We start from the raw sequence: 26,497 nt of genomic DNA, 5'->3' as shown, positions 1-26,497 counted from the left end.
GTACTTGGTGGCCCAGTTGATGTGGTTTGCGTAGTTGTTGAGGCAAGAAGGAGAGTTGTTGTTGATGGAAGAGCTGTAGTTGTAGTCTTTATTGGACTTGAATCTGTGGTTTGAGGTACTGCACTTGTTGATGTTGAAGAAAAAGTTGGTGTTGATGGAGATGTTGTAGGCGTTAGAGTTGATAGATTTGAAGTGCTGATTGAGGTTATCGTATTGGTGGATTGTTGAGAAGTACTTGCTGGTTGAGATGTTATTGGTGTTGAAAAACCTGATGTGCTTTGGAAAGTGGTTTTCATACTTGGATCTTGTGTTATGGTTGGAGATGCTACAGATTCCATAGATGTAGTATTTGTAGACGTAGTTGAAGTTATCCTTGTGGTGGTAGCAGGTGGAATAGCACTTGAAAGGGCAGTTGTTGTAATTAGTGGCGTCGGTGATGTGATTTGCGTAGTTGTTGAGGCAGGAAGGAGAGTTGTTGTTGATGGAAGAGCTGTAGTTGTAGTCTTTATTGGACTTGAATCTGTAGTTTGAGGTACTGTACTTGTTGATGTTGAAGAAAATGTTGGTGTTGATGGAGATGTTGTAGGCGTTAGAGTTGATAGATTTGAAGTGCTGATTGATGTTATCGTATCGGTGGATTGTTGAGAAGTACTTGCTGGTTGAGATGTTATTGGTGTTGAAGAACCTGATGTGCTTTGGAAAGTGGTTTTCATACTTGGATCTTGTGTTGTGGTTGGAGATGCTACAGTTTCCATAGATGTAGTATTTGTAGACGTAGTTGAAGTTATTCTTGTGGTGGAAGCAGGTGGAGTAGCACTTGCAGGAGCAGTTGTTGTAATTGGTGAGGCAGTTGATGTGGTTTGCGTAGTTGTTGAGGCAAGAAGGAGAGTTGTTGTTGATGGAAGAGCTGTAGTTGTAGTCTTTATTGGACTTGAATCTGTGGTTTGAGGTACTGCACTTGTTGATGTTGAAGAAAAAGTTGGTGTTGATGGAGATGTTGTAGGCATTAGAGTTGATAGATTTGAAGTGCTGATTGAGGTTATCGTATCGGTGGATTGTTGAGAAGTACTTGCTGGTTGAGATGTTATTGGTGTTGAAGAACCTGATGTGCTTTGGAAAGTGGTTTTCATACTTGGATCTTGTGTTGTGGTTGGAGATGCTACAGTCTCCATAGAAGTAGTATTTGTAGACATAGTTGAAGTTATTCTTGTGGTGGTAGCAGGTGGAGTAGCACTTGTAAGAGTAGTTGTTGTACTTGGTGGCGCAGTTGATGTGGTTTGCGTTGTTGTTGAGGTAGGAAGGAGAGTTGGTGTTGATGGAAGAGCTGTACTTGTAGTCCTTATTGGACTTGAATCTGTAGTTTGAGGTACTGCACTTGTTGATGTTGAAGAAAAAGTTGGTGTTGATGGAGATGTTCTAGGCGTTAGAGTTGATAGATTTGAAGTGCTGATTGAGGTTATCGTATCGGTGGATTGTTGAGAAGTACTTGCTGGTTGAGATGTTATTGGTGTTGAAGAAGCTGAGGTGCTTTGGAAAGTGGTTTTCATACTTGGATCTTGTGTTGTGGTTGGAGATGCTACAGATTCCATAGATGTAGTATTTGTAGACGAAGTTGAAGTTATCCTTGTGGTGGTAGCAGGTGGAGTAGCACTTGTAAGGGCAGTTGTTGTAATTGGTGGCCCAGTTGATGTGATTTGCGTAGTTGTTGAGGCAGGAAGGAGAGTTGTTGTTGATGGAAGAGCTGTACTTGTAGTCCTTAATGGACTTGAATCTGTGGTTTGAGGTACTGCACTTGTTGATGTTGAAGAAAAAGTTGTTGTTGATGGAGATGCTGTAGGAGCTGTAGGTGATGGATGTGAAGTGCTTATTGAGGTTATCGTATCAGTGGATTGTTGAGAAGTACTTGCTGGTTGAGATGTTTTTGGTGTTGAAGAAGCTGAGGTGCTTTGGAAAGTGGTTTTCATACTTGGATCTTGTGTTGTGGTTGGAGATGCTACAGATTCCATAGATGTAGTATTTGTAGACGTAGTAGAAGTTATTCTTGTGGTGGTAGAAGGTGGAGTAGCACTTGTAAGGGCAGTTGTTGTACTTGGTGGCGTAGGTGATGTGATTTGCGTAGTTGTTGAGGCAGGAAGGAGAGTTGTTGTTGATGGAAGAGATGTAGTTGTAGTCCTTATTGGACTTGAATCTGTAGTTTGAGGTACTGCACTTGTTGATGTTGAAGAAAAAGTTGTTGTTGATGGAGATGTTGTAGGCGTTAGAGTTGATAGATTTGAAGTGCTAACTGATGTTATCGTATCGGTGGATTGTTGAGAAGTACTTGCTGGTTGAGATATTATTGGTGTTGAAGAACCTGATGTGCTTTGGAAAGTGGTTTTCATACTTGGATCTTGTGTTGTGGTTGGAGATGCTACAGTTTCCATAGATGTAGTGTTTGTAGATGTAGTTGAATTTATTCTTGTGGTGGAAGCAGGTGGAGTAGCACTTGCAGGAGCAGTTGTTGTAATTGGTGGCGCAGTGGATGTGGTTTGCGTAGTTGTTGAGGCAGGAAGGAGATTTGTTGTTGATGGAAGACCTGTAGTTGTAGTCTTTATTGGACTTGAATCTGTGGTTTGAGGTACTGCACTTGTTGATGTTGCAGAAAAAGTTGTTGTTGATGGAGATGCTGTAGGTGCTATAGGTGATGGATGTGAAGTGCTGATTGAGGTTATCGTATCAGTGGATTGTTGAGAAGTTCTTGCTGGTTGAGATGTCATTGGTGTTGAAGAACCTGATGTGCTTTGGAAAGTGGTTTTCATACTTGGATCTTGTGTTGTGGTTGGAGATGCTACAGTTTCCATAGATGTAGTATTTGTAGACGTAGTTGAAGTTATTCTTGTGGTGGAAGCAGGTGGAGTAGCACTTGCAGGAGCAGTTGTTGTAATTGGTGAGGTAGTTGATGTGGTTTGCGTAGTTGTTGAGGCAAGAAGGAGAGTTGTTGTTGATGGAAGAGCTGTAGTTGTAGTCTTTATTGGACTTGAATCTGTGGTTTGAGGTACTGCACTTGTTGATGTTGAAGAAAAAGTTGGTGTTGATGGAGATGTTGTAGGCGTTAGAGTTGATAGATTTGAAGTGCTGATTGAGGTTATCGTATTGGTGGATTGTTGAGAAGTACTTGCTGGTTGAGATGTTATTGGTGTTGAAGAACCTGATGTGCTTTGGAAAGTGGTTTTCATACTTGGATCTTGTGTTGTGGTTGGAGATGCTACAGTTTCCATAGATGTAGTATTTGTAGACGTAGTTGAAGTTATTCTTGTGGTGGAAGCAGGTGGAGTAGCACTTGCAGGAGCAGTTGTTGTAATTGGTGAGGCAGTTGATGTGGTTTGCGTAGTTGTTGAGGCAAGAAGGAGAGTTGTTGTTGATGGAAGAGCTGTAGTTGTAGTCTTTATTGGACTTGAATCTGTGGTTTGAGGTACTGCACTTGTTGATGTTGAAGAAAAAGTTGGTGTTGATGGAGATGTTGTAGGCGTTAGAGTTGATAGATTTGAAGTGCTGATTGAGGTTATCGTATTGGTGGATTGTTGAGAAGTACTTGCTGGTTGAGATGTTATTGGTGTTGAAAAACCTGATGTGCTTTGGAAAGTGGTTTTCATACTTGGATCTTGTGTTATGGTTGGAGATGCTACAGATTCCATAGATGTAGTATTTGTAGACGTAGTTGAAGTTATTCTTGTGGTGGTAGCAGGTGGAGTAGCACTTGAAAGGGCAGTTGTTGTAATTAGTGGCGTCGGTGATGTGATTTGCGTAGTTGTTGAGGCAGGAAGGAGAGTTGTTGTTGATGGAAGAGCTGTACTTGTAGTCCTTAATGGACTTGAATCTGTGGTTTGAGGTACTGCACTTGTTGATGTTGAAGAAAAAGTTGTTGTTGATGGAGATGCTGTAGGAGCTGTAGGTGATGGATGTGAAGTGCTTATTGAGGTTATCGTATCAGTGGATTGTTGAGAAGTACTTGCTGGTTGAGATGTTTTTGGTGTTGAAGAAGCTGAGGTGCTTTGGAAAGTGGTTTTCATACTTGGATCTTGTGTTGTGGTTGGAGATGCTACAGATTCCATAGATGTAGTATTTGTAGACGTAGTAGAAGTTATTCTTGTGGTGGTAGAAGGTGGAGTAGCACTTGTAAGGGCAGTTGTTGTACTTGGTGGCGTAGGTGATGTGATTTGCGTAGTTGTTGAGGCAGGAAGGTGAGTTGTTGTAGATGGAAGAGATGTAGTTGTAGTCCTTATTGGACTTGAATCTGTAGTTTGAGGTACTGCACTTGTTGATGTTGAAGAAAATGTTGGTGTTGATGGAGATGTTGTAGGCGTTAGAGTTGATAGATTTGAAGTGCTGATTGATGTTATCGTATCGGTGGATTGTTGAGAAGTACTTGCTGGTTGAGATGTTATTGGTGTTGAAGAACCTGATGTGCTTTGGAAAGTGGTTTTCATACTTGGATCTTGTGTTGTGGTTGGAGATGCTACAGTTTCCATAGATGTAGTATTTGTAGACGTAGTTGAAGTTATTCTTGTGGTGGAAGCAGGTGGAGTAGCACTTGCAGGAGCAGTTGTTGTAATTGGTGAGGCAGTTGATGTGGTTTGCGTAGTTGTTGAGGCAAGAAGGAGAGTTGTTGTTGATGGAAGAGCTGTAGTTGTAGTCTTTATTGGACTTGAATCTGTGGTTTGAGGTACTGCACTTGTTGATGTTGAAGAAAAAGTTGGTGTTGATGGAGATGTTGTAGGCATTAGAGTTGATAGATTTGAAGTGCTGATTGAGGTTATCGTATCGGTGGATTGTTGAGAAGTACTTGCTGGTTGAGATGTTATTGGTGTTGAAGAACCTGATGTGCTTTGGAAAGTGGTTTTCATACTTGGATCTTGTGTTGTGGTTGGAGATGCTACAGTCTCCATAGAAGTAGTATTTGTAGACATAGTTGAAGTTATTCTTGTGGTGGTAGCAGGTGGAGTAGCACTTGTAAGAGTAGTTGTTGTACTTGGTGGCGCAGTTGATGTGGTTTGCGTTGTTGTTGAGGTAGGAAGGAGAGTTGGTGTTGATGGAAGAGCTGTACTTGTAGTCCTTATTGGACTTGAATCTGTAGTTTGAGGTACTGCACTTGTTGATGTTGAAGAAAAAGTTGGTGTTGATGGAGATGTTCTAGGCGTTAGAGTTGATAGATTGGAAGTGCTGATTGAGGTTATCGTATCGGTGGATTGTTGAGAAGTACTTGCTGGTTGAGATGTTATTGGTGTTGAAGAAGCTGAGGTGCTTTGGAAAGTGGTTTTCATACTTGGATCTTGTGTTGTGGTTGGAGATGCTACAGATTCCATAGATGTAGTATTTGTAGACGAAGTTGAAGTTATCCTTGTGGTGGTAGCAGGTGGAGTAGCACTTGTAAGGGCAGTTGTTGTAATTGGTGGCCCAGTTGATGTGATTTGCGTAGTTGTTGAGGCAGGAAGGAGAGTTGTTGTTGATGGAAGAGCTGTACTTGTAGTACTTAATGGACTTGAATCTGTGGTTTGAGGTACTGCACTTGTTGATGTTGAAGAAAAAGTTGTTGTTGATGGAGATGCTGTAGGAGCTGTAGGTGATGGATGTGAAGTGCTTATTGAGGTTATCGTATCAGTGGATTGTTGAGAAGTACTTGCTGGTTGAGATGTTTTTGGTGTTGAAGAAGCTGAGGTGCTTTGGAAAGTGGTTTTCATACTTGGATCTTGTGTTGTGGTTGGAGATGCTACAGATTCCATAGATGTAGTATTTGTAGACGTAGTAGAAGTTATTCTTGTGGTGGTAGAAGGTGGAGTAGCACTTGTAAGGGCAGTTGTTGTACTTGGTGGCGTAGGTGATGTGATTTGCGTAGTTGTTGAGGCAGGAAGGAGAGTTGTTGTTGATGGAAGAGATGTAGTTGTAGTCCTTATTGGACTTGAATCTGTAGTTTGAGGTACTGCACTTGTTGATGTTGAAGAAGAAGTTGTTGTTGATGGAGATGTTGTAGGCGTTAGAGTTGATAGATTTGAAGTGCTAACTGATGTTATCGTATCGGTGGATTGTTGAGAAGTACTTGCTGGTTGAGATATTATTGGTGTTGAAGAACCTGATGTGCTTTGGAAAGTGGTTTTCATACTTGGATCTTGTGTTGTGGTTGGAGATGCTACAGTTTCCATAGATGTAGTGTTTGTAGATGTAGTTGAATTTATTCTTGTGGTGGAAGCAGGTGGAGTAGCACTTGCAGGAGCAGTTGTTGTAATTGGTGGCGCAGTGGATGTGGTTTGCGTAGTTGTTGAGGCAGGAAGGAGATTTGTTGTTGATGGAAGACCTGTAGTTGTAGTCTTTATTGGACTTGAATCTGTGGTTTGAGGTACTGCACTTGTTGATGTTGCAGAAAAAGTTGTTGTTGATGGAGATGCTGTAGGTGCTATAGGTGATGGATGTGAAGTGCTGATTGAGGTTATCGTATCAGTGGATTGTTGAGAAGTTCTTGCTGGTTGAGATGTCATTGGTGTTGAAGAACCTGATGTGCTTTGGAAAGTGGTTTTCATACTTGGATCTTGTGTTGTGGTTGGAGATGCTACAGTTTCCATAGATGTAGTATTTGTAGACGTAGTTGAAGTTATTCTTGTGGTGGAAGCAGGTGGAGTAGCACTTGCAGGAGCAGTTGTTGTAATTGGTGAGGTAGTTGATGTGGTTTGCGTAGTTGTTGAGGCAAGAAGGAGAGTTGTTGTTGATGGAAGAGCTGTAGTTGTAGTCTTTATTGGACTTGAATCTGTGGTTTGAGATACTGCACTTGTTGATGTTGAAGAAAAAGTTGGTGTTGATGGAGATGTTGTAGGCGTTAGAGTTGATAGATTTGAAGTGCTGATTGAGGTTATCGTATTGGTGGATTGTTGAGAAGTACTTGCTGGTTGAGATGTTATTGGTGTTGAAGAACCTGATGTGCTTTGGAAAGTGGTTTTCATACTTGGATCTTGTGTTGTGGTTGGAGATGCTACAGTTTCCATAGATGTAGTATTTGTAGACGTAGTTGAAGTTATTCTTGTGGTGGAAGCAGGTGGAGTAGCACTTGCAGGAGCAGTTGTTGTAATTGGTGAGGTAGTTGATGTGGTTTGCGTAGTTGTTGAGGCAAGAAGGAGAGTTGTTGTTGATGGAAGAGCTGTAGTTGTAGTCTTTATTGGACTTGAATCTGTGGTTTGAGGTACTGCACTTGTTGATGTTGAAGAAAAAGTTGGTGTTGATGGAGATGTTGTAGGCATTAGAGTTGATAGATTTGAAGTGCTGATTGAGGTTATCGTATCGGTGGATTGTTGAGAAGTACTTGCTGGTTGAGATGTTATTGGTGTTGAAGAACCTGATGTGCTTTGGAAAGTGGTTTTCATACTTGGATCTTGTGTTGTGGTTGGAGATGCTACAGTCTCCATAGAAGTAGTATTTGTAGACATAGTTGAAGTTATTCTTGTGGTGGTAGCAGGTGGAGTAGCACTTGTAAGAGTAGTTGTTGTACTTGGTGGCGCAGTTGATGTGGTTTGCGTTGTTGTTGAGGTAGGAAGGAGAGTTGGTGTTGATGGAAGAGCTGTACTTGTAGTCCTTATTGGACTTGAATCTGTAGTTTGAGGTACTGCACTTGTTGATGTTGAAGAAAAAGTTGGTGTTGATGGAGATGTTCTAGGCGTTAGAGTTGATAGATTTGAAGTGCTGATTGAGGTTATCGTATCGGTGGATTGTTGAGAAGTACTTGCTGGTTGAGATGTTATTGGTGTTGAAGAAGCTGAGGTGCTTTGGAAAGTGGTTTTCATACTTGGATCTTGTGTTGTGGTTGGAGATGCTACAGATTCCATAGATGTAGTATTTGTAGACGAAGTTGAAGTTATCCTTGTGGTGGTAGCAGGTGGAGTAGCACTTGTAAGGGCAGTTGTTGTAATTGGTGGCCCAGTTGATGTGATTTGCGTAGTTGTTGAGGCAGGAAGGAGAGTTGTTGTTGATGGAAGAGCTGTACTTGTAGTCCTTAATGGACTTGAATCTGTGGTTTGAGGTACTGCACTTGTTGATGTTGAAGAAAAAGTTGTTGTTGATGGAGATGCTGTAGGAGCTGTAGGTGATGGATGTGAAGTGCTTATTGAGGTTATCGTATCAGTGGATTGTTGAGAAGTACTTGCTGGTTGAGATGTTTTTGGTGTTGAAGAAGCTGAGGTGCTTTGGAAAGTGGTTTTCATACTTGGATCTTGTGTTGTGGTTGGAGATGCTACAGATTCCATAGATGTAGTATTTGTAGACGTAGTAGAAGTTATTCTTGTGGTGGTAGAAGGTGGAGTAGCACTTGTAAGGGCAGTTGTTGTACTTGGTGGCGTAGGTGATGTGATTTGCGTAGTTGTTGAGGCAGGAAGGAGAGTTGTTGTTGATGGAAGAGATGTAGTTGTAGTCCTTATTGGACTTGAATCTGTAGTTTGAGGTACTGCACTTGTTGATGTTGAAGAAAAAGTTGTTGTTGATGGAGATGTTGTAGACGTTAGAGTTGATAGATTTGAAGTGCTAACTGATGTTATCGTATCGGTGGATTGTTGAGAAGTACTTGCTGGTTGAGATATTATTGGTGTTGAAGAACCTGATGTGCTTTGGAAAGTGGTTTTCATACTTGGATCTTGTGTTGTGGTTGGAGATGCTACAGTTTCCATAGATGTAGTGTTTGTAGATGTAGTTGAATTTATTCTTGTGGTGGAAGCAGGTGGAGTAGCACTTGCAGGAGCAGTTGTTGTAATTGGTGGCGCAGTGGATGTGGTTTGCGTAGTTGTTGAGGCAGGAAGGAGATTTGTTGTTGATGGAAGACCTGTAGTTGTAGTCTTTATTGGACTTGAATCTGTGGTTTGAGGTACTGCACTTGTTGATGTTGCAGAAAAAGTTGTTGTTGATGGAGATGCTGTAGGTGCTATAGGTGATGGATGTGAAGTGCTGATTGAGGTTATCGTATCAGTGGATTGTTGAGAAGTTCTTGCTGGTTGAGATGTCATTGGTGTTGAAGAACCTGATGTGCTTTGGAAAGTGGTTTTCATACTTGGATCTTGTGTTGTGGTTGGAGATGCTACAGTTTCCATAGATGTAGTATTTGTAGACGTAGTTGAAGTTATTCTTGTGGTGGAAGCAGGTGGAGTAGCACTTGCAGGAGCAGTTGTTGTAATTGGTGAGGTAGTTGATGTGGTTTGCGTAGTTGTTGAGGCAAGAAGGAGAGTTGTTGTTGATGGAAGAGCTGTAGTTGTAGTCTTTATTGGACTTGAATCTGTGGTTTGAGGTACTGCACTTGTTGATGTTGAAGAAAAAGTTGGTGTTGATGGAGATGTTGTAGGCGTTAGAGTTGATAGATTTGAAGTGCTGATTGATGTTATCGTATCGGTGGATTGTTGAGAAGTACTTGCTGGTTGAGATGTTATTGGTGTTGAAGAACCTGATGTGCTTTGGAAAGTGGTTTTCATACTTGGATCTTGTGTTGTGGTTGGAGATGCTACAGATTCCATAGATGTAGTATTTGTAGACGTAGTTGAAGTTATTCTTGTGGTGGAAGCAGGTGGAGTAGCACTTGCAAGAGCAGTTGTTGTACTTGGTGGCGCAGTTGATGTGGTTTGTGTAGTTGTTGAGGCAGGAAGGAGACTTGTTGTTGATGGAAGAGCTGTAGTTGTAGTCCTTATTGAACTTGAATCTGTGGTTTGAGGTACTGCACTTGTTGATGTTGAAGAAAAAGTTGTTGTTGATGGAGATGCTGTAGGAGCTATAGGTGATGGATGTGAAGTGCTGAGTGAGGTAATCATATCAGTGGATTGTTGAGAAGTACTTGCTGGTTGAGATGTTTTTGGAGTTGAAGAAGCTGAGGTGCTTTGGAAAGTGGTTTTCATACTTGGATCTTGTGTTGTGGTTGGAGATGCTACAGATTCCATAGATGTAGTATTTGTAGACGAAGTTGAAGTTATTCTTGTGGTGGTAGCAGGTGGAGTAGCACTTGTAAGGGCAGTTGTACTTGGTGGCCCAGTTGATGTGATTTGCGTAGTTGTTGAGGCAGGAAGGAGAGTTGTCGTTGATGGAAGAGCTGTACTTGTAGTCCTTATTGGACTTGAATCTGTAGTTTGAGGTACTGCACTTCTTGATGTTAAAGAAAAAGTTGGTGTTGATGGAGATGTTGTAGGCGTTAGAGTTGATAGATTTGAAGTGCTGATTGAGGTTATCGTATCGGTGGATTGTTGAGAAGTACTTGCTGGTTGAGATGTTATTGGTGTTAAAGAACCTGATGTGCTTTGGAAAGTGGTTTTCATACTTGGATCTTGTGTTGTGGTTGGAGATGCTACAGTCTCCATAGAAGTAGTGTTTGTAGACGTAGTTGAAGTTATTCTTGTGGTGGTAGCAGGTGGAGTAGCACTTGCAGGAGCAGTTGTTGTAATTGGTGAGGCAGTTGATGTGGTTTCCGTAGTTGTTGAGGCAGGAAGGAGAGTTGTTGTTGATGGAAGAGCTGTAGTTGTAGTCTTTATTGGACTTGAATCTGTGGTTTGAGGTACTGCACTTGTTGATGTTGCAGAAAAAGTTGTTGTTGATGGAGATGCTGTAGGTGCTAAAGGTGATGGATGTGAAGTTCTGATTGAGGTTATCGTATCAGTGGATTGTTGAGAAGTACTTGCTGGTTGAGATGTTTTTGGTGTTGAAGAAGCTGAGGTGCTTTGGAAAGTGGTTTTCATACTTGGATCTTGTGTTGTGGTTGGATATGCTACAGTTTCCATTAATGTAGTATTTGTAGACGTAGTAGAAGTTATTCTTGTGGTGGAAGCAGGTGGAGTAGCACTTGCAGGAGCAGTTGTTGTAATTGGTGAGGCAGTTGATGTGGTCTGCGTAGTTGTTGAGGCAAGAAGGAGAGTTGTTGTTGATGGAAGAGCTGTAGTTGTAGTCTTTATTGGACTTGAATCTGTGGTTTGAGGTACTGCACTTGTTGATGTTGAAGAAAAAGTTGGTGTTGATGGAGATGTTGTAGGCATTAGAGTTGATAGATTTGAAGTGCTGATTGAGGTTATCGTATCGGTGGATTGTTGAGAAGTACTTGCTGGTTGAGATGTTATTGGTGTTGAAGAACCTGATGTGCTTTGGAAAGTGGTTTTCATACTTGGATCTTGTGTTATGGTTGGAGATGCTACAGATTCCATAGATGTAGTATTTGTAGACGTAGTTGAAGTTATTCTTGTGGTGGTAGCAGGTGGAGTAGCACTTGTAAGGGCAGTTGTTGTAATTAGTGGCGTCGGTGATGTGATTTGCGTAGTTGTTGAGGCAGGAAGGAGAGTTGTTGTTGATGGAAGAGCTGTAGTTGTAGTCTTTATTGGACTTGAATCTGTAGTTTGAGGTACTGCACTTGTTGATGTTGAAGAAAATGTTGGTGTTGATGGAGATGTTGTAGGCGTTAGAGTTGATAGATTTGAAGTGCTGATTGATGTTATCGTATCGGTGGATTGTTGAGAAGTACTTGCTGGTTGAGATGTTATTGGTGTTGAAGAACCTGATGTGCTTTGGAAAGTGGTTTTCATACTTGGATCTTGTGTTGTGGTTGGAGATGCAACAGATTCCATAGATGTAGTATTTGTAGACGTAGTTGAAGTTATTCTTGTGGTGGAAGCAGGTGGAGTAGCACTTGCAGGAGCAGTTGTTGTAATTGGTGAGGCAGTTGATGTGGTTTGCGTAGTTGTTGAGGCAAGAAGGAGAGTTGTTGTTGATGGAAGAGCTGTAGTTGTAGTCTTTATTGGACTTGAATCTGTGGTTTGAGGTACTGCACTTGTTGATGTTGAAGAAAAAGTTGTTGTTGATGGAGATGCTGTAGGTGCTAAAGGTGATGGATGTGAAGTGCTGATTGAGGTTATCGTATCAGTGGATTGTTGAGAAGTACTTGCTGGTTGAGATGTCATTGGTGTTGAAGAACCTGATGTGCTTTGGAAAGTGGATTTCATACTTGGATCTTGTGTTGTGGTTGGAGATGCTACAGTCTCCATAGAAGTAGTATTTGTAGACATAGTTGAAGTTATTCTTGTGGTGGTAGCAGGTGGAGTAGCACTTGTAAAAGTAGTTGTTGTACTTGGTGGCGCAGTTGATGTGGTTTGCGTTGTTGTTGAGGTAGGAAGGAGAGTTGGTGTTGATGGAAGAGCTGTACTTGTAGTCCTTATTGGACTTGAATCTGTAGTTTGAGGTACTGCACTTGTTGATGTTGAAGAAAAAGTTGGTGTTGATGGAGATGTTCTAGGCGTTAGAGTTGATAGATTTGAAGTGCTGATTGAGGTTATCGTATCGGTGGATTGTTGAGAAGTACTTGCTGGTTGAGATGTTATTGGTGTTGAAGAAGCTGAGGTGCTTTGGAAAGTGGTTTTCATACTTGGATCTTGTGTTGTGGTTGGAGATGCTACAGATTCCATAGATGTAGTATTTGTAGACGAAGTTGAAGTTATCCTTGTGGTGGTAGCAGGTGGAGTAGCACTTGTAAGGGCAGTTGTTGTAATTGGTGGCCCAGTTGATGTGATTTGCGTAGTTGTTGAGGCAGGAAGGAGAGTTGTTGTTGATGGAAGAGCTGTAGTTGTAGTCCTTAATGGACTTGAATCTGTGGTTTGAGGTACTGCACTTGTTGATGTTGAAGAAAAAGTTGTTGTTGATGGAGATGCTGTAGGAGCTGTAGGTGATGGATGTGAAGTGCTGAGTGAGGTTATCATATCAGTGGATTGTTGAGAAGTACTTGCTGGTTGAGATGTTTTTGGAGTTGAAGAAGCTGAGGTGCTTTGGAAAGTGGTTTTCATACTTGGATCTTGTGTTGTGGTTGGAGATGCTACAGATTCCATAGATGTAGTATTTGTAGACGAAGTTGAAGTTATTCTTGTGGTGGTAGCAGGTGGAGTAGCACTTGTAAGGGCAGTTGTACTTGGTGGCCCAGTTGATGTGATTTGCGTAGTTGTTGAGGCAGGAAGGAGAGTTGTCGTTGATGGAAGAGCTGTACTTGTAGTCCTTATTGGACTTGAATCTGTAGTTTGAGGTACTGCACTTCTTGATGTTAAAGAAAAAGTTGGTGTTGATGGAGATGTTGTAGGCGTTAGAGTTGATAGATTTGAAGTGCTGATTGAGGTTATCGTATCGGTGGATTGTTGAGAAGTACTTGCTGGTTGAGATGTTATTGGTGTTAAAGAACCTGATGTGCTTTGGAAAGTGGTTTTCATACTTGGATCTTGTGTTGTGGTTGGAGATGCTACAGTCTCCATAGAAGTAGTGTTTGTAGATGTAGTTGAATTTATTCTTGTGGTGGAAGCAACTGGAGTAGCACTTGCAGGAGCAGTTGTTGTAATTGGTGGCGCAGTTGATGTGGTTTCCGTAGTTGTTGAGGCAGGAAGGAGAGTTGTTGTTGATGGAAGAGCTGTAGTTGTAGTCTTTATTGGACTTGAATCTGTGGTTTGAGGTACTGCACTTGTTGATGTTGCAGAAAAAGTTGTTGTTGATGGAGATGCTGTAGGTGCTAAAGGTGATGGATGTGAAGTTCTGATTGAGGTTATCGTATCAGTGGATTGTTGAGAAGTACTTGCTGGTTGAGATGTTTTTGGTGTTGAAGAAGCTGAGGTGCTTTGGAAAGTGGTTTTCATACTTGGATCTTGTGTTGTGGTTGGATATGCTACAGTTTCCATTAATGTAGTATTTGTAGACGTAGTAGAAGTTATTCTTGTGGTGGAAGCAGGTGGAGTAGCACTTGCAGGAGCAGTTGTTGTAATTGGTGAGGCAGTTGATGTGGTCTGCGTAGTTGTTGAGGCAAGAAGGAGAGTTGTTGTTGATGGAAGAGCTGTAGTTGTAGTCTTTATTGGACTTGAATCTGTGGTTTGAGGTACTGCACTTGTTGATGTTGAAGAAAAAGTTGGTGTTGATGGAGATGTTGTAGGCATTAGAGTTGATAGATTTGAAGTGCTGATTGAGGTTATCGTATCGGTGGATTGTTGAGAAGTACTTGCTGGTTGAGATGTTATTGGTGTTGAAGAACCTGATGTGCTTTGGAAAGTGGTTTTCATACTTGGATCTTGTGTTATGGTTGGAGATGCTACAGATTCCATAGATGTAGTATTTGTAGACGTAGTTGAAGTTATTCTTGTGGTGGTAGCAGGTGGAGTAGCACTTGTAAGGGCAGTTGTTGTAATTAGTGGCGTCGGTGATGTGATTTGCGTAGTTGTTGAGGCAGGAAGGAGAGTTGTTGTTGATGGAAGAGCTGTAGTTGTAGTCTTTATTGGACTTGAATCTGTAGTTTGAGGTACTGCACTTGTTGATGTTGAAGAAAATGTTGGTGTTGATGGAGATGTTGTAGGCGTTAGAGTTGATAGATTTGAAGTGCTGATTGATGTTATCGTATCGGTGGATTGTTGAGAAGTACTTGCTGGTTGAGATGTTATTGGTGTTGAAGAACCTGATGTGCTTTGGAAAGTGGTTTTCATACTTGGATCTTGTGTTGTGGTTGGAGATGCAACAGATTCCATAGATGTAGTATTTGTAGACGTAGTTGAAGTTATTCTTGTGGTGGAAGCAGGTGGAGTAGCACTTGCAGGAGCAGTTGTTGTAATTGGTGAGGCAGTTGATGTGGTTTGCGTAGTTGTTGAGGCAAGAAGGAGAGTTGTTGTTGATGGAAGAGCTGTAGTTGTAGTCTTTATTGGACTTGAATCTGTGGTTTGAGGTACTGCACTTGTTGATGTTGAAGAAAAAGTTGTTGTTGATGGAGATGCTGTAGGTGCTAAAGGTGATGGATGTGAAGTGCTGATTGAGGTTATCGTATCAGTGGATTGTTGAGAAGTACTTGCTGGTTGAGATGTCATTGGTGTTGAAGAACCTGATGTGCTTTGGAAAGTGGATTTCATACTTGGATCTTGTGTTGTGGTTGGAGATGCTACAGTCTCCATAGAAGTAGTATTTGTAGACATAGTTGAAGTTATTCTTGTGGTGGTAGCAGGTGGAGTAGCACTTGTAAAAGTAGTTGTTGTACTTGGTGGCGCAGTTGATGTGGTTTGCGTTGTTGTTGAGGTAGGAAGGAGAGTTGGTGTTGATGGAAGAGCTGTACTTGTAGTCCTTATTGGACTTGAATCTGTAGTTTGAGGTACTGCACTTGTTGATGTTGAAGAAAAAGTTGGTGTTGATGGAGATGTTCTAGGCGTTAGAGTTGATAGATTTGAAGTGCTGATTGAGGTTATCGTATCGGTGGATTGTTGAGAAGTACTTGCTGGTTGAGATGTTATTGGTGTTGAAGAAGCTGAGGTGCTTTGGAAAGTGGTTTTCATACTTGGATCTTGTGTTGTGGTTGGAGATGCTACAGATTCCATAGATGTAGTATTTGTAGACGAAGTTGAAGTTATCCTTGTGGTGGTAGCAGGTGGAGTAGCACTTGTAAGGGCAGTTGTTGTAATTGGTGGCCCAGTTGATGTGATTTGCGTAGTTGTTGAGGCAGGAAGGAGAGTTGTTGTTGATGGAAGAGCTGTAGTTGTAGTCTTTATTGGACTTGAATCTGTGGTTTGAGGTACTGCACTTGTTGATGTTGAAGAAAAAGTTGTTGTTGATGGAGATGTTGTAGGAGCTGTAGGTGATGGATGTGAAGTGCTTATTGAGGTTATCGTATCAGTGGATTGTTGAGAAGTACTTGCTGGTTGAGATGTTTTTGGTGTTGAAGAAGCTGAGGTGCTTTGGAAAGTGGTTTTCATACTTGGATCTTGTGTTGTGGTTGGAGATGCTACAGATTCCATAGATGTAGTATTTGTAGACGTAGTAGAAGTTATTCTTGTGGTGGTAGAAGGTGGAGTAGCACTTGTAAGGGCAGTTGTTGTACTTGGTGGCGTAGGTGATGTGATTTGCGTAGTTGTTGAGGCAGGAAGGAGAGTTGTTGTTGATGGAAGAGATGTAGTTGTAGTCCTTATTGGACTTGAATCTGTAGTTTGAGGTACTGCACTTGTTGATGTTGAAGAAAAAGTTGTTGTTGATGGAGATGTTGTAGGCGTTAGAGTTGATAGATTTGAAGTGCTAACTGATGTTATCGTATCGGTGGATTGTTGAGAAGTACTTGCTGGTTGAGATATTATTGGTGTTGAAGAACCTGATGTGCTTTGGAAAGTGGTTTTCATACTTGGATCTTGTGTTGTGGTTGGAGATGCTACAGTTTCCATAGATGTAGTGTTTGTAGATGTAGTTGAATTTATTCTTGTGGTGGAAGCAGGTGGAGTAGCACTTGCAGGAGCAGTTGTTGTAATTGGTGGCGCAGTGGATGTGGTTTGCGTAGTTGTTGAGGCAGGAAGGAGAGTTGTTGTTGATGGAAGAGCTGTAGTTGTAGTCTTTATTGGACTTGAATCTGTGGTTTGAGGTACTGCACTTGTTGATGTTGAAGAAAAAGTTGTTGTTGATGGAGATGCTGTAGGTGCTAAAGGTGATGGATGTGAAGTGCTGATTGAGGTTATCGTATCAGTGGATTGTTGAGAAGTACTTGCTGGTTGAGATGTCATTGGTGTTGAAGAACCTGATGTGCTTTGGAAAGTGGATTTCATACTTGGATCTTGTGTTGTGGTTGGAGATGCTACAGTCTCCATAGAAGTAGTATTTGTAGACATAGTTGAAGTTATTCTTGTGGTGGTAGCAGGTGGAGTAGCACTTGTAAAAGTAGTTGTTGTACTTGGTGGCGCAGTTGATGTGGTTTGCGTTGTTGTTGAGGTAGGAAGGAGAGTTGGTGTTGATGGAAGAGCTGTACTTGTAGTCCTTATTGGACTTGAATCTGTAGTTTGAGGTACTGCACTTGTTGATGTTGAAGAAAAAGTTGGTGTTGATGGAGATGTTCTAGGCGTTAGAGTTGATAGATTTGAAGTGCTGATTGAGGTTATCGTATCGGTGGATTGTTGAGAAGTACTTGCTGGTTGAGATGTTATTGGTGTTGAAGAAGCTGAGGTGCTTTGGAAAGTGGTTTTCATACTTGGATCTTGTGTTGTGGTTGGAGATGCTACAGATTCCATAGATGTAGTATTTGTAGACGAAGTTGAAGTTATCCTTGTGGTGGTAGCAGGTGGAGTAGCACTTGTAAGGGCAGTTGTTGTAATTGGTGGCCCAGTTGATGTGATTTGCGTAGTTGTTGAGGCAGGAAGGAGAGTTGTTGTTGATGGAAGAGCTGTAGTTGTAGTCCTTAATGGACTTGAATCTGTGGTTTGAGGTACTGCACTTGTTGATGTTGAAGAAAAAGTTGTTGTTGATGGAGATGCTGTAGGAGCTGTAGGTGATGGATGTGAAGTGCTGAGTGAGGTTATCATATCAGTGGATTGTTGAGAAGTACTTGCTGGTTGAGATGTTTTTGGAGTTGAAGAAGCTGAGGTGCTTTGGAAAGTGGTTTTCATACTTGGATCTTGTGTTGTGGTTGGAGATGCTACAGATTCCATAGATGTAGTATTTGTAGACGAAGTTGAAGTTATTCTTGTGGTGGTAGCAGGTGGAGTAGCACTTGTAAGGGCAGTTGTACTTGGTGGCCCAGTTGATGTGATTTGCGTAGTTGTTGAGGCAGGAAGGAGAGTTGTCGTTGATGGAAGAGCTGTACTTGTAGTCCTTATTGGACTTGAATCTGTAGTTTGAGGTACTGCACTTCTTGATGTTAAAGAAAAAGTTGGTGTTGATGGAGATGTTGTAGGCGTTAGAGTTGATAGATTTGAAGTGCTGATTGAGGTTATCGTATCGGTGGATTGTTGAGAAGTACTTGCTGGTTGAGATGTTATTGGTGTTAAAGAACCTGATGTGCTTTGGAAAGTGGTTTTCATACTTGGATCTTGTGTTGTGGTTGGAGATGCTACAGTCTCCATAGAAGTAGTGTTTGTAGATGTAGTTGAATTTATTCTTGTGGTGGAAGCAACTGGAGTAGCACTTGCAGGAGCAGTTGTTGTAATTGGTGGCGCAGTTGATGTGGTTTCCGTAGTTGTTGAGGCAGGAAGGAGAGTTGTTGTTGATGGAAGAGCTGTAGTTGTAGTCTTTATTGGACTTGAATCTGTGGTTTGAGGTACTGCACTTGTTGATGTTGCAGAAAAAGTTGTTGTTGATGGAGATGCTGTAGGTGCTAAAGGTGATGGATGTGAAGTTCTGATTGAGGTTATCGTATCAGTGGATTGTTGAGAAGTACTTGCTGGTTGAGATGTTTTTGGTGTTGAAGAAGCTGAGGTGCTTTGGAAAGTGGTTTTCATACTTGGATCTTGTGTTGTGGTTGGATATGCTACAGTTTCCATTAATGTAGTATTTGTAGACGTAGTAGAAGTTATTCTTGTGGTGGAAGCAGGTGGAGTAGCACTTGCAGGAGCAGTTGTTGTAATTGGTGAGGCAGTTGATGTGGTCTGCGTAGTTGTTGAGGCAAGAAGGAGAGTTGTTGTTGATGGAAGAGCTGTAGTTGTAGTCTTTATTGGACTTGAATCTGTGGTTTGAGGTACTGCACTTGTTGATGTTGAAGAAAAAGTTGGTGTTGATGGAGATGTTGTAGGCATTAGAGTTGATAGATTTGAAGTGCTGATTGAGGTTATCGTATCGGTGGATTGTTGAGAAGTACTTGCTGGTTGAGATGTTATTGGTGTTGAAGAACCTGATGTGCTTTGGAAAGTGGTTTTCATACTTGGATCTTGTGTTATGGTTGGAGATGCTACAGATTCCATAGATGTAGTATTTGTAGACGTAGTTGAAGTTATTCTTGTGGTGGTAGCAGGTGGAGTAGCACTTGTAAGGGCAGTTGTTGTAATTAGTGGCGTCGGTGATGTGATTTGCGTAGTTGTTGAGGCAGGAAGGAGAGTTGTTGTTGATGGAAGAGCTGTAGTTGTAGTCTTTATTGGACTTGAATCTGTAGTTTGAGGTACTGCACTTGTTGATGTTGAAGAAAATGTTGGTGTTGATGGAGATGTTGTAGGCGTTAGAGTTGATAGATTTGAAGTGCTGATTGATGTTATCGTATCGGTGGATTGTTGAGAAGTACTTGCTGGTTGAGATGTTATTGGTGTTGAAGAACCTGATGTGCTTTGGAAAGTGGTTTTCATACTTGGATCTTGTGTTGTGGTTGGAGATGCAACAGATTCCATAGATGTAGTATTTGTAGACGTAGTTGAAGTTATTCTTGTGGTGGAAGCAGGTGGAGTAGCACTTGCAGGAGCAGTTGTTGTAATTGGTGAGGCAGTTGATGTGGTTTGCGTAGTTGTTGAGGCAAGAAGGAGAGTTGTTGTTGATGGAAGAGCTGTAGTTGTAGTCTTTATTGGACTTGAATCTGTGGTTTGAGGTACTGCACTTGTTGATGTTGAAGAAAAAGTTGTTGTTGATGGAGATGCTGTAGGTGCTAAAGGTGATGGATGTGAAGTGCTGATTGAGGTTATCGTATCAGTGGATTGTTGAGAAGTACTTGCTGGTTGAGATGTCATTGGTGTTGAAGAACCTGATGTGCTTTGGAAAGTGGATTTCATACTTGGATCTTGTGTTGTGGTTGGAGATGCTACAGTCTCCATAGAAGTAGTATTTGTAGACATAGTTGAAGTTATTCTTGTGGTGGTAGCAGGTGGAGTAGCACTTGTAAAAGTAGTTGTTGTACTTGGTGGCGCAGTTGATGTGGTTTGCGTTGTTGTTGAGGTAGGAAGGAGAGTTGGTGTTGATGGAAGAGCTGTACTTGTAGTCCTTATTGGACTTGAATCTGTAGTTTGAGGTACTGCACTTGTTGATGTTGAAGAAAAAGTTGGTGTTGATGGAGATGTTCTAGGCGTTAGAGTTGATAGATTTGAAGTGCTGATTGAGGTTATCGTATCGGTGGATTGTTGAGAAGTACTTGCTGGTTGAGATGTTATTGGTGTTGAAGAAGCTGAGGTGCTTTGGAAAGTGGTTTTCATACTTGGATCTTGTGTTGTGGTTGGAGATGCTACAGATTCCATAGATGTAGTATTTGTAGACGAAGTTGAAGTTATCCTTGTGGTGGTAGCAGGTGGAGTAGCACTTGTAAGGGCAGTTGTTGTAATTGGTGGCCCAGTTGATGTGATTTGCGTAGTTGTTGAGGCAGGAAGGAGAGTTGTTGTTGATGGAAGAGCTGTAGTTGTAGTCTTTATTGGACTTGAATCTGTGGTTTGAGGTACTGCACTTGTTGATGTTGAAGAAAAAGTTGTTGTTGATGGAGATGTTGTAGGAGCTGTAGGTGATGGATGTGAAGTGCTTATTGAGGTTATCGTATCAGTGGATTGTTGAGAAGTACTTGCTGGTTGAGATGTTTTTGGTGTTGAAGAAGCTGAGGTGCTTTGGAAAGTGGTTTTCATACTTGGATCTTGTGTTGTGGTTGGAGATGCTACAGATTCCATAGATGTAGTATTTGTAGACGTAGTAGAAGTTATTCTTGTGGTGGTAGAAGGTGGAGTAGCACTTGTAAGGGCAGTTGTTGTACTTGGTGGCGTAGGTGATGTGATTTGCGTAGTTGTTGAGGCAGGAAGGAGAGTTGTTGTTGATGGAAGAGATGTAGTTGTAGTCCTTATTGGACTTGAATCTGTAGTTTGAGGTACTGCACTTGTTGATGTTGAAGAAAAAGTTGTTGTTGATGGAGATGTTGTAGGCGTTAGAGTTGATAGATTTGAAGTGCTAACTGATGTTATCGTATCGGTGGATTGTTGAGAAGTACTTGCTGGTTGAGATATTATTGGTGTTGAAGAACCTGATGTGCTTTGGAAAGTGGTTTTCATACTTGGATCTTGTGTTGTGGTTGGAGATGCTACAGTTTCCATAGATGTAGTGTTTGTAGATGTAGTTGAATTTATTCTTGTGGTGGAAGCAGGTGGAGTAGCACTTGCAGGAGCAGTTGTTGTAATTGGTGGCGCAGTGGATGTGGTTTGCGTAGTTGTTGAGGCAGGAAGGAGAGTTGTTGTTGATGGAAGAGCTGTAGTTGTAGTCTTTATTGGACTTGAATCTGTGGTTTGAGGTACTGCACTTGTTGATGTTGAAGAAAAAGTTGTTGTTGATGGAGATGCTGTAGGTGCTAAAGGTGATGGATGTGAAGTGCTGATTGAGGTTATCGTATCAGTGGATTGTTGAGAAGTACTTGCTGGTTGAGATGTCATTGGTGTTGAAGAACCTGATGTGCTTTGGAAAGTGGATTTCATACTTGGATCTTGTGTTGTGGTTGGAGATGCTACAGTCTCCATAGAAGTAGTATTTGTAGACATAGTTGAAGTTATTCTTGTGGTGGTAGCAGGTGGAGTAGCACTTGTAAAAGTAGTTGTTGTACTTGGTGGCGCAGTTGATGTGGTTTGCGTTGTTGTTGAGGTAGGAAGGAGAGTTGGTGTTGATGGAAGAGCTGTACTTGTAGTCCTTATTGGACTTGAATCTGTAGTTTGAGGTACTGCACTTGTTGATGTTGAAGAAAAAGTTGGTGTTGATGGAGATGTTCTAGGCGTTAGAGTTGATAGATTTGAAGTGCTGATTGAGGTTATCGTATCGGTGGATTGTTGAGAAGTACTTGCTGGTTGAGATGTTATTGGTGTTGAAGAAGCTGAGGTGCTTTGGAAAGTGGTTTTCATACTTGGATCTTGTGTTGTGGTTGGAGATGCTACAGATTCCATAGATGTAGTATTTGTAGACGAAGTTGAAGTTATCCTTGTGGTGGTAGCAGGTGGAGTAGCACTTGTAAGGGCAGTTGTTGTAATTGGTGGCCCAGTTGATGTGATTTGCGTAGTTGTTGAGGCAGGAAGGAGAGTTGTTGTTGATGGAAGAGCTGTAGTTGTAGTCTTTATTGGACTTGAATCTGTGGTTTGAGGTACTGCACTTGTTGATGTTGAAGAAAAAGTTGTTGTTGATGGAGATGTTGTAGGAGCTGTAGGTGATGGATGTGAAGTGCTTATTGAGGTTATCGTATCAGTGGATTGTTGAGAAGTACTTGCTGGTTGAGATGTTTTTGGTGTTGAAGAAGCTGAGGTGCTTTGGAAAGTGGTTTTCATACTTGGATCTTGTGTTGTGGTTGGAGATGCTACAGATTCCATAGATGTAGTATTTGTAGACGTAGTAGAAGTTATTCTTGTGGTGGTAGAAGGTGGAGTAGCACTTGTAAGGGCAGTTGTTGTACTTGGTGGCGTAGGTGATGTGATTTGCGTAGTTGTTGAGGCAGGAAGGAGAGTTGTTGTTGATGGAAGAGATGTAGTTGTAGTCCTTATTGGACTTGAATCTGTAGTTTGAGGTACTGCACTTGTTGATGTTGAAGAAAAAGTTGTTGTTGATGGAGATGTTGTAGGCGTTAGAGTTGATAGATTTGAAGTGCTAACTGATGTTATCGTATCGGTGGATTGTTGAGAAGTACTTGCTGGTTGAGATATTATTGGTGTTGAAGAACCTGATGTGCTTTGGAAAGTGGTTTTCATACTTGGATCTTGTGTTGTGGTTGGAGATGCTACAGTTTCCATAGATGTAGTGTTTGTAGATGTAGTTGAATTTATTCTTGTGGTGGAAGCAGGTGGAGTAGCACTTGCAGGAGCAGTTGTTGTAATTGGTGGCGCAGTGGATGTGGTTTGCGTAGTTGTTGAGGCAGGAAGGAGAGTTGTTGTTGATGGAAGAGCTGTAGTTGTAGTCTTTATTGGACTTGAATCTGTGGTTTGAGGTACTGCACTTGTTGATGTTGAAGAAAAAGTTGTTGTTGATGGAGATGCTGTAGGTGCTAAAGGTGATGGATGTGAAGTGCTGATTGAGGTTATCGTATCGGTGGATTGTTGAGAAGTACTTGCTGGTTGAGATGTTATTGGTGTTGAAGAACCTGATGTGCTTTGGAAAGTGGTTTTCATACTTGGATCTTGTGTTATGGTTGGAGATGCTACAGATTCCATAGATGTAGTATTTGTAGACGTAGTTGAAGTTATTCTTGTGGTGGTAGCAGGTGGAGTAGCACTTGTAAGGGCAGTTGTTGTAATTAGTGGCGTCGGTGATGTGATTTGCGTAGTTGTTGAGGCAGGAAGGAGAGTTGTTGTTGATGGAAGAGCTGTAGTTGTAGTCTTTATTGGACTTGAATCTGTAGTTTGAGGTACTGCACTTGTTGATGTTGAAGAAAATGTTGGTGTTGATGGAGATGTTGTAGGCGTTAGAGTTGATAGATTTGAAGTGCTGATTGATGTTATCGTATCGGTGGATTGTTGAGAAGTACTTGCTGGTTGAGATGTTATTGGTGTTGAAGAACCTGATGTGCTTTGGAAAGTGGTTTTCATACTTGGATCTTGTGTTGTGGTTGGAGATGCAACAGATTCCATAGATGTAGTATTTGTAGACGTAGTTGAAGTTATTCTTGTGGTGGAAGCAGGTGGAGTAGCACTTGCAGGAGCAGTTGTTGTAATTGGTGAGGCAGTTGATGTAGTTTGCGTAGTTGTTGAGGCAAGAAGGAGAGTTGTTGTTGATGGAAGAGCTGTAGTTGTAGTCTTTATTGGACTTGAATCTGTGGTTTGAGGTACTGCACTTGTTGATGTTGAAGAAAAAGTTGTTGTTGATGGAGATGCTGTAGGTGCTAAAGGTGATGGATGTGAAGTGCTGATTGAGGTTATCGTATCAGTGGATTGTTGAGAAGTACTTGCTGGTTGAGATGTCATTGGTGTTGAAGAACCTGATGTGCTTTGGAAAGTGGATTTCATACTTGGATCTTGTGTTGTGGTTGGAGATGCTACAGTCTCCATAGAAGTAGTATTTGTAGACATAGTTGAAGTTATTCTTGTGGTGGTAGCAGGTGGAGTAGCACTTGTAAAAGTAGTTGTTGTACTTGGTGGCGCAGTTGATGTGGTTTGCGTTGTTGTTGAGGTAGGAAGGAGAGTTGGTGTTGATGGAAGAGCTGTACTTGTAGTCCTTATTGGACTTGAATCTGTAGTTTGAGGTACTGCACTTGTTGATGTTGAAGAAAAAGTTGGTGTTGATGGAGATGTTCTAGGCGTTAGAGTTGATAGATTTGAAGTGCTGATTGAGGTTATCGTATCGGTGGATTGTTGAGAAGTACTTGCTGGTTGAGATGTTATTGGTGTTGAAGAAGCTGAGGTGCTTTGGAAAGTGGTTTTCATACTTGGATCTTGTGTTGTGGTTGGAGATGCTACAGATTCCATAGATGTAGTATTTGTAGACGAAGTTGAAGTTATCCTTGTGGTGGTAGCAGGTGGAGTAGCACTTGTAAGGGCAGTTGTTGTAATTGGTGGCCCAGTTGATGTGATTTGCGTAGTTGTTGAGGCAGGAAGGAGAGTTGTTGTTGATGGAAGAGCTGTAGTTGTAGTCTTTATTGGACTTGAATCTGTGGTTTGAGGTACTGCACTTGTTGATGTTGAAGAAAAAGTTGTTGTTGATGGAGATGTTGTAGGAGCTGTAGGTGATGGATGTGAAGTGCTTATTGAGGTTATCGTATCAGTGGATTGTTGAGAAGTACTTGCTGGTTGAGATGTTTTTGGTGTTGAAGAAGCTGAGGTGCTTTGGAAAGTGGTTTTCATACTTGGATCTTGTGTTGTGGTTGGAGATGCTACAGATTCCATAGATGTAGTATTTGTAGACGTAGTAGAAGTTATTCTTGTGGTGGTAGAAGGTGGAGTAGCACTTGTAAGGGCAGTTGTTGTACTTGGTGGCGTAGGTGATGTGATTTGCGTAGTTGTTGAGGCAGGAAGGAGAGTTGTTGTTGATGGAAGAGATGTAGTTGTAGTCCTTATTGGACTTGAATCTGTAGTTTGAGGTACTGCACTTGTTGATGTTGAAGAAAAAGTTGTTGTTGATGGAGATGTTGTAGGCGTTAGAGTTGATAGATTTGAAGTGCTAACTGATGTTATCGTATCGGTGGATTGTTGAGAAGTACTTGCTGGTTGAGATATTATTGGTGTTGAAGAACCTGATGTGCTTTGGAAAGTGGTTTTCATACTTGGATCTTGTGTTGTGGTTGGAGATGCTACAGTTTCCATAGATGTAGTGTTTGTAGATGTAGTTGAATTTATTCTTGTGGTGGAAGCAGGTGGAGTAGCACTTGCAGGAGCAGTTGTTGTAATTGGTGGCGCAGTGGATGTGGTTTGCGTAGTTGTTGAGGCAGGAAGGAGAGTTGTTGTTGATGGAAGAGCTGTAGTTGTAGTCTTTATTGGACTTGAATCTGTGGTTTGAGGTACTGCACTTGTTGATGTTGCAGAAAAAGTTGTTGTTGATGGAGATGCTGTAGGTGCTATAGGTGATGGATGTGAAGTGCTGATTGAGGTTATCGTATCAGTGGATTGTTGAGAAGTTCTTGCTGGTTGAGATGTCATTGGTGTTGAAGAACCTGATGTGCTTTGGAAAGTGGTTTTCATACTTGGATCTTGTGTTGTGGTTGGAGATGCTACAGTTTCCATAGATGTAGTATTTGTAGACGTAGTTGAAGTTATTCTTGTGGTGGAAGCAGGTGGAGTAGCACTTGCAGGAGCAGTTGTTGTAATTGGTGAGGCAGTTGATGTGGTTTGCGTAGTTGTTGAGGCAAGAAGGAGAGTTGTTGTTGATGGAAGAGCTGTAGTTGTAGTCTTTATTGGACTTGAATCTGTGGTTTGAGGTACTGCACTTGTTGATGTTGAAGAAAAAGTTGGTGTTGATGGAGATGTTGTAGGCGTTAGAGTTGATAGATTTGAAGTGCTGATTGAGGTTATCGTATTGGTGGATTGTTGAGAAGTACTTGCTGGTTGAGATGTTATTGGTGTTGAAGAACCTGATGTGCTTTGGAAAGTGGTTTTCATACTTGGATCTTGTGTTGTGGTTGGAGATGCTACAGTTTCCATAGATGTAGTATTTGTAGACGTAGTTGAAGTTATTCTTGTGGTGGAAGCAGGTGGAGTAGCACTTGCAGGAGCAGTTGTTGTAATTGGTGAGGCAGTTGATGTGGTTTGCGTAGTTGTTGAGGCAAGAAGGAGAGTTGTTGTTGATGGAAGAGCTGTAGTTGTAGTCTTTATTGGACTTGAATCTGTGGTTTGAGGTACAGCACTTGTTGATGTTGAAGAAAAAGTTGGTGTTGATGGAGATGTTGTAGGCGTTAGAGTTGATAGATTTGAAGTGCTGATTGAGGTTATCGTATTGGTGGATTGTTGAGAAGTACTTGCTGGTTGAGATGTTTTTGGTGTTGAAGAAGCTGATGTGCTTTGGAAAGTGGTTTTCATACTTGGATCTTGTGTTATGGTTGGAGATGCTACAGATTCCATAGATGTAGTATTTGTAGACGTAGTTGAAGTTATTCTTGTGGTGGTAGCAGGTGGAGTAGCACTTGAAAGGGCAGTTGTTGTAATTAGTGGCGTCGGTGATGTGATTTGCGTAGTTGTTGAGGCAGGAAGGAGAGTTGTTGTTGATGGAAGAGCTGTACTTGTAGTCCTTAATGGACTTGAATCTGTGGTTTGAGGTACTGCACTTGTTGATGTTGAAGAAAAAGTTGTTGTTGATGGAGATGCTGTAGGAGCTGTAGGTGATGGATGTGAAGTGCTTATTGAGGTTATCGTATCAGTGGATTGTTGAGAAGTAC

General features: G+C 41.6%; 1 protein-coding gene across 1 annotated transcript in view; it reads right to left on the bottom strand.

The window, feature by feature from the left end:
* Positions 1–26,497, bottom strand: part of LOC148832033 (uncharacterized) — a 112,695-nt gene that overhangs the window by 50,113 nt on the left and 36,085 nt on the right. The window contains exons 5-13 of the mRNA XM_088919114.1: positions 19,113–19,259; positions 17,922–17,999; positions 13,743–13,832; positions 11,787–11,918; positions 9,555–9,611; positions 8,157–8,210; positions 5,129–5,150; positions 3,828–3,916; positions 3,213–3,485 (exon numbers count right to left, since the gene is read on the bottom strand). Coding sequence (XP_088775240.1) covers positions 3,213–3,485; positions 3,828–3,916; positions 5,129–5,150; positions 8,157–8,210; positions 9,555–9,611; positions 11,787–11,918; positions 13,743–13,832; positions 17,922–17,999; positions 19,113–19,259 — 942 coding nt within the window. The remainder of the gene's footprint in view (positions 1–3,212; positions 3,486–3,827; positions 3,917–5,128; positions 5,151–8,156; positions 8,211–9,554; positions 9,612–11,786; positions 11,919–13,742; positions 13,833–17,921; positions 18,000–19,112; positions 19,260–26,497) is intronic.

The sequence above is a fragment of the Atractosteus spatula genome, chromosome 6 (genome assembly GCF_055471065.1).
Source record: "Atractosteus spatula isolate fAtrSpa1 chromosome 6, fAtrSpa1.hap1, whole genome shotgun sequence".
In the NCBI taxonomy this organism is placed as follows: domain Eukaryota; kingdom Metazoa; phylum Chordata; class Actinopteri; order Semionotiformes; family Lepisosteidae; genus Atractosteus; species Atractosteus spatula.
The sequence above is the reverse complement of the archived record's forward strand: the minus strand, read 5'-3'. Positions and strand labels throughout refer to the sequence as shown.